Source organism: Clinocottus analis, unplaced genomic scaffold (genome assembly GCF_023055335.1).
Source record: "Clinocottus analis isolate CAN_PGR_092001 unplaced genomic scaffold, fCliAna1.0.p SCAF_23, whole genome shotgun sequence".
NCBI lineage: Eukaryota > Metazoa > Chordata > Actinopteri > Perciformes > Cottidae > Clinocottus > Clinocottus analis.
In genome coordinates this window covers 9,403,215-9,421,319 of record NW_027175965.1, presented here as the reverse complement: position 1 = coordinate 9,421,319, position 18,105 = coordinate 9,403,215, and the positions used below count along the sequence as shown (strand labels likewise).

Below are 18,105 nucleotides of genomic sequence, written 5' to 3'. Positions count from 1 at the left end.
TCAAGGACACAGTCTCAACATTAGGCTTGGCCTGGAACAACAACTAGTTGAAAATGTATTTTAATAGCAAAAACATTGTAAAACAAATACATTTAAAAGGCAGGTTTTTTGTTTTTTTTTACTGTCCTTCAGCTTTCAAGAAAGACACAAGTGCACCACTGCAGTGACAGTAAAAGACTGTTCATCAGAACTGTGTGGAAGTCTGTGGATTAGAGGATACTAATGTCTTGCATTAAGTCATTTGACATTATGTCAGATTCACATTTATTTGTTCAATAAACAAAATAAACATTCAGCATTTACCAAATAAATAGACACCATTGTAGGAATGATTGGAAGTACAGACTATTTCTTCCGACGGTCGTGTTTCCTTATGATGTCTAGGAGGTTGTTCTTCGTGACCAGCTTGTCGTCAGACCCGTACTTGGCCTTTTGTTTTTCCCTCCTCTGCTGCTCGTGGAGGTGGGGTGAATTAAGGAGCTGAGGTGGCAGAATGGATCCTGTGGGTTTGACCCGATTCACCACCTCCAGGAAAAGACGCTTGTTGTTGTTGTTGAGTAAGGTGATGGCTGTTCCTCTGTGTCCCAGTCGACCCGCTCTGCCAACCTGGATGGAACGAGATGAAGGATGTTGTCTTATTTAAATAAACGAACACACACACTCTGAAGTTAAACTTCAACCCTCTTACACTTAACCACTTTTCTACTCGGGGTATCATTACCAACCTGATGGACATACTCATCCATTGTGTTTGGCATGTCAAAGTTAACCACCAATCTGACGTTGACGAGGTCCAATCCTCTCCCCAGCACACCTGTACTGATGACCACTTCAAAGTCTCCCTCCAGAAGACCCTGAGGATGACACAGAGCAAACATTGCATTGTCATGTTAAGCATTGTCCAAACAATAAACAAATATTATCAATTCCTTCATTTTCACCAACCAATTCAACAAACATTTGCATTGTTAAGACTTAAATACTGGAAATAAATATGTATGCTGCAGGATTTAAACAAATGTAATTCTAAACCTCGCCGGTTGGTCCATCTTTGTAAATAATCCCACCATAGAAATGCATTTTACATTCTGGTTGAGATGAAAAGGTTTCCAAAGATACCAAGTTGACATTTAGTCACGGCAAAATGTGCAGTTTAGATTAAACAAAGATCCTGTTTGGGCCTTGCCCAACACACTGTGGTTTTGGCAGCATCGTCCTGCATTCAATAGACCAATAAAAACTGTTTAGTGTGTTTAGCCTCAGCTCCAAGTGCCTGTGGCCTCCAGCTAAACGTTGTTGAGGAGCAACACTGTTGGACACCAAACACCGGAGAACTGCTATATATCCACTTGACAGTGCGTGTTCTCGCCGCCTCTGGCCTCACCCTGAGGATGCGGTTGCGTTCCCGCTGGGTCTTGTCCGAGTGGATTGCCACTGTTTTAAGGCCGGTCACCTTGGCCACCGCCTCGCACAGCAGATCGGCCCCCAGTTTACAGTCCACAAAAACCACCACCGGAGGCTGGTACAGCTTACTGTCCTGCCAAGCAGCGAGGGAAACAAAGGAGCGGGTTAGATTGTATTCTAACAGCTTACATGGTTCTTTATTTAGAACCAACATTTTTTTTTGTGTTGACTTTTTTCAAGTCGACGGAAAAAAATACCCTTTTTTTGTATTTAAAAAAAAAAATTGTCCTAATTTTTTTTTTGTCTTAATTTATTTTAATTTTTTGTCCAATTTTCTTTTTTTTCAGTCCTAATTTTTTGGAAATGGGCTTCCAAAGAAAGGAAAGTCACAAAAAAAAATAATCTAAAATTAATTGTATTCGCGTTCAAAAACGCATACCTTTTAGTATACAGGCAAAAAGATTTAGTATGTATGTCAAATTCAGTATGCTAGAAATACTACAATATTCTATAACATCTGGATGCATTTTGCCTTATGCAAGCCACAGATCAGCAGATATGAGAAAGAGGGTCAAAGTTCAAGGTGCCATGTCATGAGGAAGGAGAATGTCCCAGTCGAGTGCATGCTGCATGCAGCAGTACGTACTTTGTGGGGGTAGTTGCAGTATGTTAAGGTGGCTTTTTTAAAACTTTTTGACAGGTTCAAAAGATCAAAAAATCGTCCAGCAGATGGCAGTCACAACTTTGCAGGCAGCAACACACACTTGCGCTTCTCTAACGTGCTCAAAAAGATCACATTCACCGGTTTGGCTATATTTCGGGTTTGCTACGATGAAAGAATGATAAAGATTAACAACCTGTAGCAGATAAGTGACAACTTTCCCTATTTTCCATCTGGTCCCACTTTATATATCTCTCCATCTATACCTCGACAAGGGAGGAACAGCTTTGCACGGCCTAAACACATGTACTTAAAAGTAGGCTAATTGTAGTAATAGTGTTTCTCTCAGTATGCTAGATGAACCTCTTTTTCCCTGTTCAGGCACAGTGGACTTATATACTCTTAGCCCTATACTTAAAGAACAGCACTCGTAAATGGCATTGCTTTAAAAAAACAAGAACAAAGAATCACCACTACAGAGAAGTAGCTCCCGTCCCTCACACAATGGACTCACAGCACTTCTTCACTGACTCAACTAAAGCAGCCCCTTCCTGTCCTGCCCTGTAGAAACGGTCCAAGCCACTGCTGGGATTCCACCGCTCAGGCCCACCCATTTCCTCCAGATAGGGGCCAGGGCTGCAGAAATGTCTGTCTAAATATGGTGGAGTGGGAAGACTGGCACGTGAGGAATTACCATTGCACAGATGGTTCATACAATACCGAGCCGGTGCCAGTGTGTATCAAGACGGAATAACTATAAACTCAAATTTAGATAATTACCCACTTTCTGTGTTTTTTTACCCCCCCTCCCCAAAGCACCCTCTGGCCCCATAGCTCAATTATCCTTTTGTTTTACACAAGGACAAAGAAAACCGCTGACTGCTTTCAAAGAAAGACTGTGTTGGCAGCGAAAGTGAGCTTTAAGTGAGACTCCACCCAAAATGTGTTGAGACTTTAAGTGAGCACCAGACAAAAAGAAGACCGTTAACAAAACCTCAAGTATGTAACCTACATTGAGAATCTCAAACAGCTTCTTCTTCTTGGAGGGTTCCTCCAACCACAGCAGGATCTGCCTCACGTTGGCACAAGGCTGGTTCTTCTCTCCGATAGCGATACGGACGGGATCATGAACCAATCGGGCAGCCAGCTCCTCCGTCACTATTGGGATGGTGGCCGACACCAGCAGGGTTTGGTGCTCTTCTGGGACTTCCTCCAAAACCTCCAGCACCTGCTGCTGGAAGCCCATCTTCAACATCGTGTCGACCTACGGGATACATTACAAATACATCTCAATGTCAAAATGTAATGTTTCTGCACACTGAAGAGCATATAACTGAACACTTAACCTATTACCATGCTGTTGGTGACATTTTACAGACTGTTTTAGGATATTACGTGACTTAAGTCAAAATGGGTTTATCAAAACCTTCCTTGTTTGTTCATCATAATCTCAATTTATCAAGTTAATTTCAAAACCACTCCTGTACAAGCGAAGGTTTTCTGGAGGATGTTAAGTATTGATCCTTTGATGCAGAACTTCAAATAGCAAGACATGTAAAAAAAAAAAAAAAAGAAATTGTCACACTGTACCTCATCAACCACCACAACCTTCACTTTGTCCAGCTGCACTGCCTTCTGCTTCAGGATCTCAATGAGTCGCCCCGGGGTGGCTATTATAATCTAGAGGGGATCAATAGAAGAACATTATGCTGTGGAAACTTAAAGAATCACAAAGAAATGTGACTGTAAAAACAGAGGCTGTACTTTGATGCTGCTTTTGAGGCGGTGGAGTTGTTGGGGAAGTGGCATGCCGCCCACCAGCAACGCAGTTCTCATGTTGGGGAGGCCCATCACCAACTCTTTGGCCTGTCTCTCTATCTGAATGGCCAGTTCCCTGGTGGGGGTCAAGATGAGAGCCACAGGACTACTTCCTCTGTGTGCTGGTTTCTGAAAACAAAAAATGTACAGCATCTCAGTACATGCAATCACAAAAGCAATGAAGCAAAGTGGTTTAGACTCCATACAAGAGATGTTTTGTGGCCAAAATATACTGAACCTTGTATGTTGCATCACATATGCCTTCACCTTCATAAAGGGTTAGGCATGTGTAAAGAGAAATACGGCTTGTTTTTTCTTTTAAGGCGGGCCTTTGACATTCAGGTTGCCAAAAAAAAAGTCCTCTAAATAAAATGTCCCGATACATTAAAGTGTCTGTTAGTTTCCTATAAACTACAAAGTGGATACACAGCAGTGGATGAATAGGCAGTTTCTTGAAGTGAATGTGAACAAATAATCTGATGTTGGTTGCGTTACTGTACCTCCATTGCCTTCACTACCACTGGCAGCAGGAAGGCTACAGTCTTCCCCGAGCCCGTGTCGGCACTGACGATCACATCCCTGCCACTGAGACCAACCGGGACCATCTGCATCTGGACCGGCGTTGGGGCCTCATAGCCGGCCTTTTTCAGGTTGCCACTCAGCGTGGCGGGGAAGCCACAGTGTTCAAACTCAAGGATTGGTCTCTGGACATCTCCTCCCTGGGTTTCAATGGCCAGCTCCCGTTTAATCCTCTGGACCTGCTCATCTGTCAGGCCCGATATGAACTGATCGTCCTTGTAGGAATAGACTGGCTCCGTTTCATCCACTCCACCAGTGTCAACCGCCGACTGTTGAGGTTGAGTCCTTTCATCTATATTTTTGTCCTTACAGTCAAACACTTCTGCCCCAGTCCCCATCCCCATTTGGACCAAATGTTTGGCTTTGCACTCCAGACTGCAAACATCATTGTCCGTGCTGTCACAAATGTACTCCCCATAGCGACCACACATTACACAGACAGGCTCTCCTGGCTCTGGCCATCTCTGGCTCTTTTTGAATGATTTAACAGGTTCCTCCTCCTCCTCCTCCTTCTCCTCCTCAGTATCATTTGAGTTAGACTCATGTCCATCTTCTTGCACAGAGCTCTCCGTCAAACCTGCAGAGTCTCTAACTGCTTGTATTTCCTCCTCCAGTGGTTTGGTGTCTTCATACGCGTCTTCCTTCTGAGCTTGTGTTTCTGAACCACTCTGGTCTCCTCTCTCCCCATCGCCTACCTTGCTTTTCTTATTTAAAATGTTGCCTGAGACCTGGGCAGGTCTCTTCACTTTCAGGGCTCTTGGCATAAACATGTTGATCGTTAACCTGTGAACACGAGAGAAACGGATGTAAACATGAAGTCATCGTTTTGACAGAAATAACTTTTCAAAATGGTAGTAACGCTGATTTTGGCTTTGGAAAGAAACACTTTACCGGGAAGTACCTTAACTTAACGTTTTATATAACTGAATGATCAGCATTAACGTTACAAATACCTCCTTCCAACAGCTTCCAACGCGTTATTTTTCGACGCAGACCTATGACGTCAATGTCGCATTGCACGTTGGGAAATGTGGTTCGCAGAAATGTAGCGTATTTTACTTTACAGTCTGTCGGCCGTTAGGCTCCTTTACAACAGACCGTCGTCTTGACGTGTTTTTAATTAAACCGGGTTAAAAACAACAACAACAAAAAACACTTGAGCTCCATATAAGTCTCCTGTGAGGGCATGTTTTACAGTGTGGGCGTGGCTTTAGAAATGAACTGTGATGTCCACAATAACGTTACTTACTACTGGAATAAGTAGAATACAACGCAGTGAATCCCAAAATTAAAAACAATGTCGGTCTGTCGAGTTGAAAACAAGTGGATCATTTATTAAAACGCTTTGTTTTGTTTTCTGGCAAATTGTACGGAGGCACGCTGTCCTCTTTTCATGTGGCATTCAAATGCTCATCGAAAACTCAAACATTAGAGCTGAGCTGTGCAGTCATGTGTTATAAGGTTATTAAATGACAATATTTAAATAAACGTGCCGTCATGGGGTAAATATATCCGCGATATAGTGCATTCCTCAATAATATACTACTAAAAACGTATGATAGGACTATGCAAATCACTACAGGGCCAAAACAACATACCCCGTAACCAAAACTGTCAATTTTCCTGACAGTTCGGAAGGTACCTTCCGCGCATGCGCATTGCGCAACAAAAGTGCTAGGCTTGGAGAGCCACAGTGCGGCAGGAAAACCGCACCGCGGCACCAAGGGATAGAAAGCCAAACACATAGGTTATCAATTCAAGAATAAATGGACATGGAAGGGAGAAGCTGCCTGCTTCCAAAGAACGCAAATAATGGGAATATTTCAGTTTCCATCCCAGCTGAAGAGCAGTTTTTCCACTGAAATCCAAGGAAACCTTCCCAGCTTGGTCCGACAGTATGGATGAAAAACGCCAAGACTAGCGACTCATTGTGTCAAAGAGTCTGACTAAGAGGACAAAAAACCCGCAGCCAAGCTGGCATTTTACGACCGAAAGGACTTGTGAATTGTCTGCGGAGAGTATTTTTTTTACAGCCGTTACTTGTTTTCTAAGAAATCCCGTGCGCTGGGATGCGTTGGCGTTGTGTCGCTACATAGGGTTCAAGATTACAATTGAGGGAGAAATATGGGTGAAGTTCAAGACGTCAGGGATGTGAAGAAGACCTTCGTTGTTCCATCTGTAAAGCCTTTTGAGCACTATGACTTTTCCCGAGCCAAAATCTGTTGCAGCCTCACATGGCTGGTGAGCAAAGCGTACGGGACAGGTAGGTGCATTACTGGAGATGATTACCTGCACGCTGCATGCAGAGTTGTGTTGTTCCAATGCATGTTTGTCAGCATTTGTGATTAATTCCCTGATGCAATATATGTTAAATATAGCCTCGTTTGAAGGGAAATGACTCCTAAAACAGTCCTCAAAACAAACACATTACAACGCCATACTGCAGAGCCATAATGGACTAGATATATTCACTATGGACTCATTGATTACCCGAGGCAGTGTTCTCTACTGGTCTAGAAATGGCACAGTGATTTTCCATCAGAGTTCAAACCAGCCTGCTCCATAAACAATAGTGTCCACTGGCCTTCTTAAATTAATTGCTTATTGGAAAGACAATAAATTACTACCCCAAGAGGAAAGATAAAAAACAGGTGCCTGTGTCGGATTCCACTGATCAATAAATGTGTTGTCCTGCTTGCTGGAAAGGGAGAAGGCCTGGCTCAGTGTAGAAACGTGGAGGTGTGAAGATGTCCTCAATGATGTCACCTTCACGGGACAGCATCCAAATGTAGAAAGAGATGCATCTCGTGAGATTTGTGGTGTATATTGACAGCCGGCTTTATAGCACACACATTATGTAGTGAAAAGGTTTGTTGGATCTTCATAGGACAAAAATCAACAGTACTTTAAAATCAGTTTAGCGATGACAACATTTTCTGGAGGGGATTTCAGTCTTCGTCGTATCGAAATTGAACTAACCGGGTGAACATGATTGTTAAATGGATTTTAAACTTAATTGAGACCAAATGCAAGGAGGGCAATCACCTACATTTTGATCAGTGCAGTGAAAACAAAATGGCAATTCTGTCTGAGTATCTGACAAGTCCATGGACAGAGGAGGAGGAGGCGTGTTACACAGTGGCACCTCACACACAATCATCCTGGGGTTCAAAATGTATTCAAAGCAGCCAATTTAGTGCTGTAGTTATTAACTTAAGAAAGAATATACTTTTCTGGTCTCGTGTAGTTGCGTTTGTTAGACTATACCGCAAAGCATGATGCTGAAAAATCACTCAAAATAAGTAACACTGATTGATTAAAAATATGCTTTTATGAAGTCAGACTGTATAAAATGATTGTAAATTGAAACGATATGCACAATAACCGGCAGATGTTTGTCAACATATTGAACATGTAAAATGTATTTGATTGCACAACCAGTTTTGTACCAGTTTGAGCTCAGATTGGTGGATGATGGATGGATTTGCTCTTTTATAAGTGATTAAATTACCAAAAGGTGTTTTCTGTAAATACAACTTGTATCACCCTCTGTTGTCCGTCAATGGGAATTACAACAACATGCATTCACAGTAAAAGTAACTCATGATCTCTTTCCACCAACACCTGTCACAGTCCCCTTCATGGTGTTGTGACTTTGGACTGGTGGCATGTTAACACACACACACACACACACACACACACACACACACACACACACACACACACTGAGTATGAGGCTTCTTAGCCTTCAGAGGCAACGTTTTGCAGTTCATATACAGGACAGTCTCTTCAAACCCCAGAGCACATGACATTGTGTTATGCGTGATGACAGAGCCGGGCTGATAAGAGGAAATAAGTAAACAGAGACACAACTTTTCCATTAATACACATCTTGTTTCTTCAATGCACTGCCAACGGCTCTTTGCTGAAAGAAGAAAAGAAACGCTGCCCATACCCAGTGTTAGTACATTCAAGTCAGTTCTTCCATTACTTTTATATTACCACTGGAATATCAAACTAAAAAAGAAGCACCTGTGTGTATTGCACTGAGACTCCTGCCGCTATGCACGCTTTAGTCGGGTTTCGCATCTTTTATTGCCCTTTTGACACCTCAGATACTGAGATACTTGATCCACAGTGTAGGAACTTGTCACAGCATGGCCATTACACTAACTTAATGTCATCATTTTGACTTAATAGCCACTTTGATTGGTTGGGAGAGAGACATTACATCATTTGGAACATATATAACAAACAAAATGTCACTAACAATATATAAAAAAAGAGCAGCAGTTTGGCCATAATGAGGCCTTGCTCCATTCACTCAAGTGGAAGCTATTTTGGTCTGAAGCTGCGGCCGATTACCTTGTGAGGCCTCGAACGCGCGGCACAGTGGCTGTGCTTGTGTGAACCACGTTTTTATTCCACGCACTTCAAAGTGGGAGTGGGAGCTAAGAAAAAGTCTGTGATTATTCATGTTTTGATCGCAGCATTTCTTTTGTCTGCAGAGATTTACCGCAAAAATAAAAATGACTTGATTCAAAAACAGGTTTCCCATTTGTTGAGAATATATTCAGCTGCTTGGCCCCCGTGGTGAACAACTCCATCTGTCAATTGATGGTGGAAAAAACACAATTGTATTCGCACGCTGACTCAAACAAAGGGGTTTCCTATCGCAGGTTAAATATTATGTTTAAGTGGAACCCCTAAATAACTTAATTCAGGGAAAAGGGAAATAAACAGCAGGGTGACATCAATTTATGACAATGAATCTTTAAAAAGATTTAACATGAACCCAAGACATTCAATTAGATTATTCTTTCCTGTTCTTTACCTAAAGTGGAACCTGGTGAATTCTCATATGGGCTCAAACCCATCAGCTCTGAAGTCACTAATACATCTTTGTGTGTCTGGACAGCACAGATAAAGATGTCCTGCTGCTGCAGCCGTGCAGCACTCTTTCCCCGGCGCTGTGGCGTAAGAGCCCAGCAAACATGTGATTCCTTGCAGATCCTCTGTGTATTTTCAACCGGGGCTGAATGAAATGGGCTGATTCCAAAAATACAGCTCTCCAGAGAGAGGGTGAGGGCGAGTGCAGGGGAGAGAGAGAGAAAGCTCGTCTACAGATCCCGGCCTACGCTGCTCCCAATACTTCACATGCATCTGCCTGCTTACACCAATGCAGGCATCAAGAACACGCAATCCAGTGGATGGAGCAAGATGGAGCCGATTTGAAAATACTATGAAGCGCAAATTGATGCCCGAGTTTAATGTGCGAGACGAGACGACTACGGTTCATACGCAGAGATCAGATTAGATCCACTGCGACCAGAGTGATGGGTACAGGGTTTGAGGCTAAAGTGAGTGAGTTTGATTCTCTCCACATTCCCGTAACAAGCACTCAGCGGATGCATTAAAATGCATAAGTAAAAAGCTAAATTACTCCAAGTATAATGAAATACTGGAGTACACTTTTCTGAGGTGTTTGATGAAATATGAATCTGGTGAAGTGGCCGTGGATCGATGTGAACACTGCTGCTGATGAAGTTATTCACTTTCAGTTGTTATTAAATGTGATTTTTAAGCTCAGTAAACCGCGCCACACAACGGGAAACATTGAACCACGGAGCAACACGTTGTGAAAGACACAGTTTGGGCTGCATGTTGGAAAATAACATGAAATAAAATGCCGCTTGTAAATTGCCCGCTGCAGCGGTTACCCGGTAGCTCAGCTTGACCTCTGAACTCCCCGTGGAGCATGAAGGGGGCGAGCTGGAGAAAAGATTCATGTCTTTGTTGGGATCAATAACATGCATAAAATACCTAAAGGAAAAGGACATAACCCGGTGTGTTTCTGTTCCATGACAACACAGAGACCATCTGTAGATGACCTGGTTGTTAATGGTCTCTGCAGGTGATTCATGGACTGTTGTGTGTGTGTGTGTGTGTGTGTGTGTGTGTTGGAGGATGGGCAGCGTTGTTGGTGAATGCCACATTTCTCTCTGCACACACACACGAGGACTCTCATCAGAATTGACATGTATTCTCCCGCCGCTGACACAGTGAGGATGACGAGCTGTGCGTCTGGAGTGTGTGCAGATGTGTTTTTGTGTGTTTTCACACAGCAGCACTCATTTGAAACCAATTCATCATAATTATTGTTAGTTAGTTCAATCTGCATCTGCATGTTTTCTGTACAAAAGACAATATCTTTTCTCTTCAAGCTGTGGTTTATTAAAAAAATGCTTCCCAGCTCAGCGAGCGCTGTAAAGAAAGGTGCGAGACAAAAGCAATAAAAAAAGCAATGTTTTTCATTGTGTGTGGACTCTCCCCTTGCATGCACACACACACACATGCACACACACACATGCACGCTCTCTCTTTGATGAGACGGGTGTTCCCTGAGAGCTGGAAGCTGCAGAGATTCAGACGAGATGAATCGATCGGGCTCCACTCCTGCTGCAGTTGCTATAGCGACGCTGAGGTCTCTCCACACACATCGACGTCAAAACACCGTCAAAGCACGCCGACGGAAAAATATGAAGCAGACAAACTCTGATGCAGCTTTGGGACGAAGCTTCAACCGCCGTACTTCAGCTCATGTTGACCAGATTCTTTACTGTTTTAATCCACAGTGTCGCAACAGAGTTCAAATTAATGTGGGATGGATGGATGGAAGGAAGGAAGGAAGGAAGGAAGGAAGGAAGGAAGGAAAGAAGGAAGGAAGGAAGGAAAACTTTATGAATCCCCAGTCGAGGAAACTCATTTGTCAGCATAGACAACAGACCCATACAGACGACAACAAAAAAAACACATTACAACAACAAACAGCAGAAAATACCGTATGAAACAAGACAACAACGCACATAACTGACATAGAACGATGATGAATTTAAATCTAAAAACTGCTGCCGGGACAAAAGAGCTTCTGAGTGGCTCATTCAAACACTTTAACATCCTGAATCACTCACTGAAAGAAGTGAAAGGTGTGATAAATATGTTGGTGGAGGGAAATCAAAACTGTGATAGTCTTGGTTGCACAAACCTTTAAGTGTTCTTCTCACTTCAGCTACCAGGGACAACCTCTCACCACTTTCTCCCCTCCGTCTCACAGAAAGCGTCCCGGCGGACTTGAAGGACCCCTTCTACACAGACCAGTATGAGCAGGAGCACCTGAAGCCGCCCGTGACCAGCCTCCTGCTGTCCGCCGACCTCTACTGCCGGGCCGGCGGCCTCGTCCTGATGAGCGACGCCCCGAAGCCGCTGCTGGGCCACGACGCCGTCATTCAGGCGCTGGCGGAGCGAGGACTATACGTCACCGACCAGGAGAGGCTAGTCACCGAGAGGGACCTTCGAAAGAGGCCCCTGCAAATGGTAAGACCCCTCTGGAAACCCCTTTTTTTTGAAGATTGTGGAACGCTGTGTATACAATCGTAATTGTGTTGGCTTTTACGCAAAAACACTCAACTCTTCCGGCCTTGAGAGAATTCCCTCACAGTGTGAGCGGCTTCCTGTTTGTCAGTCCCTGAGGCATCTTTCATGCATCTTTCCTCATTCCAGACATTCCACCTTACGTTACGCAGCAAAGTGGTCTTTCTCGACTTCGACCAGGTCCAACGACAGGACAGTTTTCCCGCCGCTCGCTTTAATTTGTGCACTTCTACTTCCACACGGTGCTGCTGAACTGTGTCTCTCATCTCTCGCTGTCTTCATAGCGTCTCTCTCGTTGCGTCAGAGATGACTTTGCAGGCGTCCTGCTGGGTGAGACTGAGGGATTCTCATTATTTGGGGGCAAAGTCTCAATAGGAGGCTTTACTGCTCCAGTGAATTGCAATTGAGACACGATTAGCACACAGTTTGCCTGCAGTCTGTTTGTAGAGTCGTGCTAGCTTTAATTCCCCTTCTATGCAAATTCAAGAGGTATTTAAGTTTTGTTGGGGTTTACATTTCGAGCTCATTGTTTTGGGAAGACAACAAGTCATTCAGTATAAGCTCATCTCACATGTGTGTGTCCGTGCATGTGTGTGTCCGTGCTTTCTGGCTTCTTAACACAACGACACCCACAGCTTGAACCCTGAGGGATTCTTGTGTATTACTGTTCAGTCCTGTTTATTTCTTATTTTCTCAGTTTATTTAGAGCTGAATAAGGGCTTTGCGCTTGATGCTAACCCGCCACAGTTCATGACTGAACGGTTTGCCAGACAGTGTGTGTTTGTGTGTGTCTGCTGGACTGAGCAGGTTGTGTGACTGTGGAAATGAATCAGTTTCAGTCAGAAAACTGTGTCGTTCGGTTCAAAAATGGAAAAAAAAATCGTATTTTATGCCAGAAGATCGTCTGAATGGGGCATGCTGGGACTTCAAATTGGAGCGGGAGGATTTTCGCGCAGGGTTTCCAAAAGGTTAAAGGGCAGGAGAAAATATTCCTTCTGGATTTGTTAGTGACGCTCGATCGGGGGCTTGACAGGCCGTCCTAGAAGGAAAGCATCACTGTTTTTACTCCTGAAGCAGACTGAAGCAGAAAGAGCAAGAGACAGAGCAGCTGCAGCTCTGGATCAAAGCACAGCCATTCAATTCTGCTTCATGGCATTTTACACCGAGCATTTATCAAACTCAGCACTACGCATAAGCATTTACAGAATAATCAACTTCAGGGGAACTTTAACAGGTCAGCCGGCAGCGGAGTTACATGCTGACGGTGTCTTGTGTCATCACTGAGAACCGTCACTGACGTTTCCACCAGGTTACCAACTGACTTTGCATTTCAGTCTCATTCTTCCCGTCCTCAGTGACTATTCTGCCCACTCGTGTTTCTGCATGAAGCCACGTGACGGAGTCCCAACATGTGAAGATGATCGCAGCAGCGGCCGCCCACTCCGTCGCCTCCACACATTCTGCATCGCTGACGCTCTCCTCCACCTGCGACGCTCGCAGAGGACGAGGGAGAGGTGTGGAGGTGGGCTCAGGATGAAATATTATTCTAGTATTACGCATTAGAGCCCACACGACACACCGCTGCAGGCGTTGTAATAGCTCAAATTCACTATCGAAAGGCTATAATTACTAAGTCTGATAGTACTAGTTCACAGTGTTGTTCTTTTCAAAGCGTCCGTGCTGTGAGTTCAGCTTCGTTTGTCGTGATTGGATGGAAACTCTTGAGAGACTCAGCGAAACATGAGCAACAATTATACGGTGGAAATAAAATGCGTGACTGTTTCCGTGCAGATGGACAGGTGGATAAACTATACTATACTGAATTTATGGCCATATCTTGGTTTGATTAACTGCATGTTTTAAAGTGTGAGCCTCATGCTAAGGAGACTTTAAGTGGGACGAGAATGATATCAAGATGTAAAAAAGCTAAGGGATCTTTGTGTGTGAGTGTGTGTGAATGTGTGGTTTAGTGCATCTTGGATGTGTGCAGGTCATGACCTCATATCTCATAGTGTACAGTGGTGCAGTGGTCCCTTTTTAAAAAATCATAAAGAGACTTGTGCAACTGCTCCACATTCACACGAGCTGCTGGGTGCAGAGCTGACCCACTGGAGCACTGATGGGTAATTGCCTTGCTCAAAGGCCCCTCTGCAGCAATAATGAGGAAGGGAACACAGGTTTTTTTATTCTTCACTGGGTTGAAATGACTTTTGTTTTGTATTTCAGGAGAAATGTTCCCTTATACTTCCACTCATAAGTAGGTAAATCCAGACTTTTCTTCGGATAGCAGCAGCATTTATATTGATTTGCTTGGAGTAAAGAAATAACATATTTAACATAATCCCTATTCCACAAAACAAATACCAATAATATAATCCGTACAGCTATTGTTGACTTTAGTCCATCATCTACTTAATAAATTGATCACAGGTTAAAAATGTGACCCAACCTGCCTGACCATGCTGAAGCGTTTCCTGGTCGATTCTCACAGGAAGTAACTGTGATGTGTCTCTACTTCCTTGACCTCGTCTCAGTGAAGATTGATGTTCTTCCAAGCTGCCGAACCCTGAAAGTCATCTTAAATATTTAATAAAACCTGTTTTAAATAGGTCATGTTGCTGCCCAGGGTTTTTATTGTCAGCTGCATCACGGCAGTCAGAGACATCGCTCCTTGTATGGTTTCATGGTTCATGGTACATACAGTCAGTGTAAGATATAACAGACAGATAGATGTCAGAGAACTCTTTAAATCCAACCGTAGTGGCACATCTAATACCTCTATACTGTACCTTCAGTGATTTATTCTGTAGTTTGACAATAAATGCTTCAGAAATATGTTTGAACAAGTTATTTAAACTCCATGCCAGAAGAGGAATGTGACCGCCGGGTTAACCGCAGTCACATGACCACGAACACGTATATATGACCTTCACTTCAGCTGTGCAACACAACTGAACATGTGTACACAAACAGCGCGGCAGCTCCGGTAACAATGACGTCAACACCACAAACCCCTCTTGTGTTGGTTATTATTATTATTATTATTATTATTATTATTACTGCTGAAGGATGTTGTGACTTCTCAATATCACATGTCTGTATTATGATGTCATGTAATGCAACAGACGTAAATGTCAAAGACATTAAGTAAATTACACCTTAAGATCTGTCATATTCTTGGTAAGATAATGTGATATTGTATGAAGCAGTTATTATGATAATAACTATAACGACAATAAATAATATTAGTAATTCATTGTGCTACAGTAAATATAAACATCAATCTATATTCATCAGACATTTATGATATTTTGGATATGTAAAAAAGGTAACAACCCCTACATATGGATTTTAATATGCAGAGGTTATTGGATCGATAGCTGACAATCTGTATTGATAAAGAGGAAGTCAGTTGTCTCGTACAGATTGATTAGTCGATTCCTGTCTTCATTTGGATGAATGGAGGTGAACACGCTTCCTCCCGCTGGTTTCCTCTCCTTCGCTTCCTTCATCACGACCCCTATTGGGCAGGCGCTCCGTTTCCATGGTTACACTCTAGTAGGCAGGGTGTGTGTGTGTGTGTGTGTGTGTGTGTGTGTGTGTGTGTGTGTGTGTGTAGGTGGGTGCGCGAGCGGGGGTGCTTGTGCTTGCATATGTCGTATGAACAGTCTGTGTACTGTGAGAACACTGAGACGCTGGAGTCGTAGGAGCAGGCAGATGGCATTTCTGAGACACACACACACACACACACACACACACACACACACACACACACACACACAGGGAAGTACAGACCGCTAACCAGAGTGCCAGAAAAAAATACTTTTCATCATCAGACTGGCTCCCTCTGTCCTTATTCTCTTCCTCTTCACTTGATCTTGTGAACAAAAGGCGCTGCAGCCGCCTGGTGCAGCGGCGCGGTGCAGCGGCGCGGTGCAGCGGCGCGGTGCAGCGGCGCGGTGCAGCGGCGCGGTGCAGCGGCGCGGTGGAGGGGAAGCCCGTCAGAGTCTCTTTGCCTCTCTGCCTCCACAGAGTCACAGCCAGCGCGATGCGCTCGCTGCCGGCGGCAGCACGTGATGGACGGATGGGCAGCGAGCGCATCGCGTGACGTCCTGATGTCCAGAGCATCTTTTCCTGCTCTGGCTCCAGGTGGACTGCTCTGCAGGCTGATAATGTTTTGTTTGTTTTTGGTTTTGAAATTAAAAATATCTTATCTGCAAAGAAAAATCACAAAAAAAAACGAAAAATCACTGAAAAAAAATCACTGAGACATTTTTTTTTTTTTTGCAATTGCGACATGTTAAGAAAGAATATCTAAGATAAGATAAGATAATCCTTTATTAGTCCCTCAGTGGGGAAATTAGAGGATTACAGCAGCTCTGCTCACAGTAAATAAATATAAAGATCAAGTAACATAAATAAACAGTAGAATAGTAATAAAAATAATTAAACGGTAAGAAGAATATTAAATCTACAGATGGAATAAAAATATGATGACTATTACAACACCAACACGTTCTCAGTTCAGTGTTGAGATGGACACACAGGTGACACACACACACATTTCCTCACAGGTATTCGTTATTATTATTTTCATACGTACATACATAAGATTTCAACCCGCGTTCTCATTGAATGCTTTATATTCTGATCTGGTTAAACGCATCGTAAGCGCATTACGCTAATAGAAAAAAGACCTGTGTCATTTTCTCTTTAGTCTGTAGAGCGGGGGATTTTATATCAAATCATTCTCACTCTTCATATCTTAAAATATCCACCTGGCTCTCCTTATTACTGACATTACACATGTTGGTTAAGCTATATTTGTACTTAATCCGGAGTGAATTCATGTTGCTGCAGGTTTAGCGCCGCGCGGAGCGGCATAAGATTAAATTAAACAAGCGTTCTGCGTGGTTCTGCTATTGTAGTGTGTTTTATTACAATAACAACATAACATGGAAATGATTCATTAGAAATGGACATGAACTGACGTCCATCAAACGACGGCATTAGCCTTGATTGTTCCATATAAACCTTCACACAAACCTGATTAGAGTGTGCAGTTAACTCTGTCTCTCCACATGAATCTATATATAAATAAACCTTTCGGTGTGCAGACAGAAGACGAGCAGGAGCCTGAGCTCTGCAGATAATCTGCAGCGCTGTTCTGCTTTGTTGAAGACCGTTTCAGAGAAATCTCATAGAAACGGAGACGTGAAGAGAAATGCAGGATTTTTGGACAAAGGCCGCGTATGAGAATCCATAACTTTTAGAAAAAATACCAGATTTAGCTCAAAGCGAATGTCCTACTGTGGTCCAATCCACTTTCTCACAGGGATTCAGTCTGAGCACTAGAATGAATGCAGATCACGTTTATTTTTATTTAAACCTTTATTTAACCAGGAGAGTCCCATTGAGATTAAAAGCATAAAAAACACATCGTTACAGACAGAAAACACACAACACGACAAGTTAAAACAGTGAATTGAGGGAAACATTTACATTTCAGAGAACCTGCCTCTGTTTCTTTCCTTCTGGATCTAAAAGCGTTCAGTGGTTTCACGTCTTTAAGCTTTAAAACATTCTGCAGCATCTTCCACGTTGAGGCGGCAGAGGACACGAAGGCCCTTTCTCCCATTTCCGTTCTGGCATCCGGGACAGTGAGCATAAAAACATCCTGAGAGCAGAGAGTGTTGTCCGACACTTCTCTGCGTGATGAAAACACACACAGGTAGTTTGGGAGCGAGCCAAAGGATTCTGGATAAAAGTGCACCAGTGGTCCCACCCGACAGGATACCTCACAGCGGTGAGTCAGAGCTGCACCGTTTGTTTCCGTTCAAATGAAATCGAACACTCTGGTATCACGACACATGAAGCGGCTCCATCCCGCGGGGTCTTTTCAGACTCGATGGAGGGTTTCGGGTTCAGGAGTCTCTCCAGGCCGGGTCAGCGTGGTCGTGTCCCCAGAGACGGTGCTATGGTTAGCTTTGAGGTTCCCATATAATTGCTACGTTTGGGTTCGGAGCCCATGGAGGGGGGGAAGGTTTTCTGCTTTAAAAGATCCACTCCCACAAATCCTGCCAGACCACACGGGCGCTGTGTTTTTACGTCATTCAAACAACTTGACTGACTCACGGCCCTGATGTAGTTACCATTCTGTTTGACTTTAATCTCTAGCGTTGTTCTGTCTCACCTCAATTTCGGTGTAATTT

The 18,105-nt window shown here is 43.5% G+C and overlaps 2 protein-coding genes across 10 annotated transcripts in view; one reads left to right on the top strand and one right to left on the bottom strand.

Moving 5' to 3' along the window:
• Nucleotides 1-104: 104 nt before the first annotated feature.
• Nucleotides 105-5,772, bottom strand: ddx59 (DEAD (Asp-Glu-Ala-Asp) box polypeptide 59). 3 transcript variants are annotated; one of them, XM_068589835.1, is made up of 8 exons: nt 5,712-5,772; nt 4,384-5,245; nt 3,830-4,012; nt 3,656-3,745; nt 3,078-3,329; nt 1,385-1,537; nt 726-854; nt 105-606 (listed from the first exon to the last, which is right to left on the bottom strand). In XM_068589835.1, the coding sequence occupies exons 2-8, from the start codon at nt 5,230-5,232 to the stop codon at nt 346-348; spliced, it is 1,917 nt and encodes a 638-aa protein (XP_068445936.1). In that variant the 5' UTR covers nt 5,233-5,245; nt 5,712-5,772; the 3' UTR covers nt 105-345. The 3 variants fall into 3 exon arrangements, with proteins under 3 accessions (XP_068445936.1, XP_068445934.1, XP_068445935.1); XM_068589833.1 differs by lacking the exon at nt 5,712-5,772 and adding an exon at nt 5,416-5,532; XM_068589834.1 differs by lacking the exon at nt 5,712-5,772 and adding an exon at nt 5,364-5,449.
• Nucleotides 5,773-6,146: 374 nt separating this feature from the next.
• Nucleotides 6,147-18,105, top strand: part of camsap2a (calmodulin regulated spectrin-associated protein family, member 2a) — a 37,259-nt gene continuing 25,300 nt past the window's right edge. For all 7 annotated transcript variants that reach the window (XM_068589551.1, XM_068589550.1, XM_068589546.1 and 4 more), the window contains exons 1-2: nt 6,147-6,725; nt 11,577-11,836. In XM_068589551.1, coding sequence (XP_068445652.1) covers nt 6,587-6,725; nt 11,577-11,836 — 399 coding nt within the window. In that variant the 5' untranslated portion in view covers nt 6,147-6,586. The remainder of the gene's footprint in view (nt 6,726-11,576; nt 11,837-18,105) is intronic.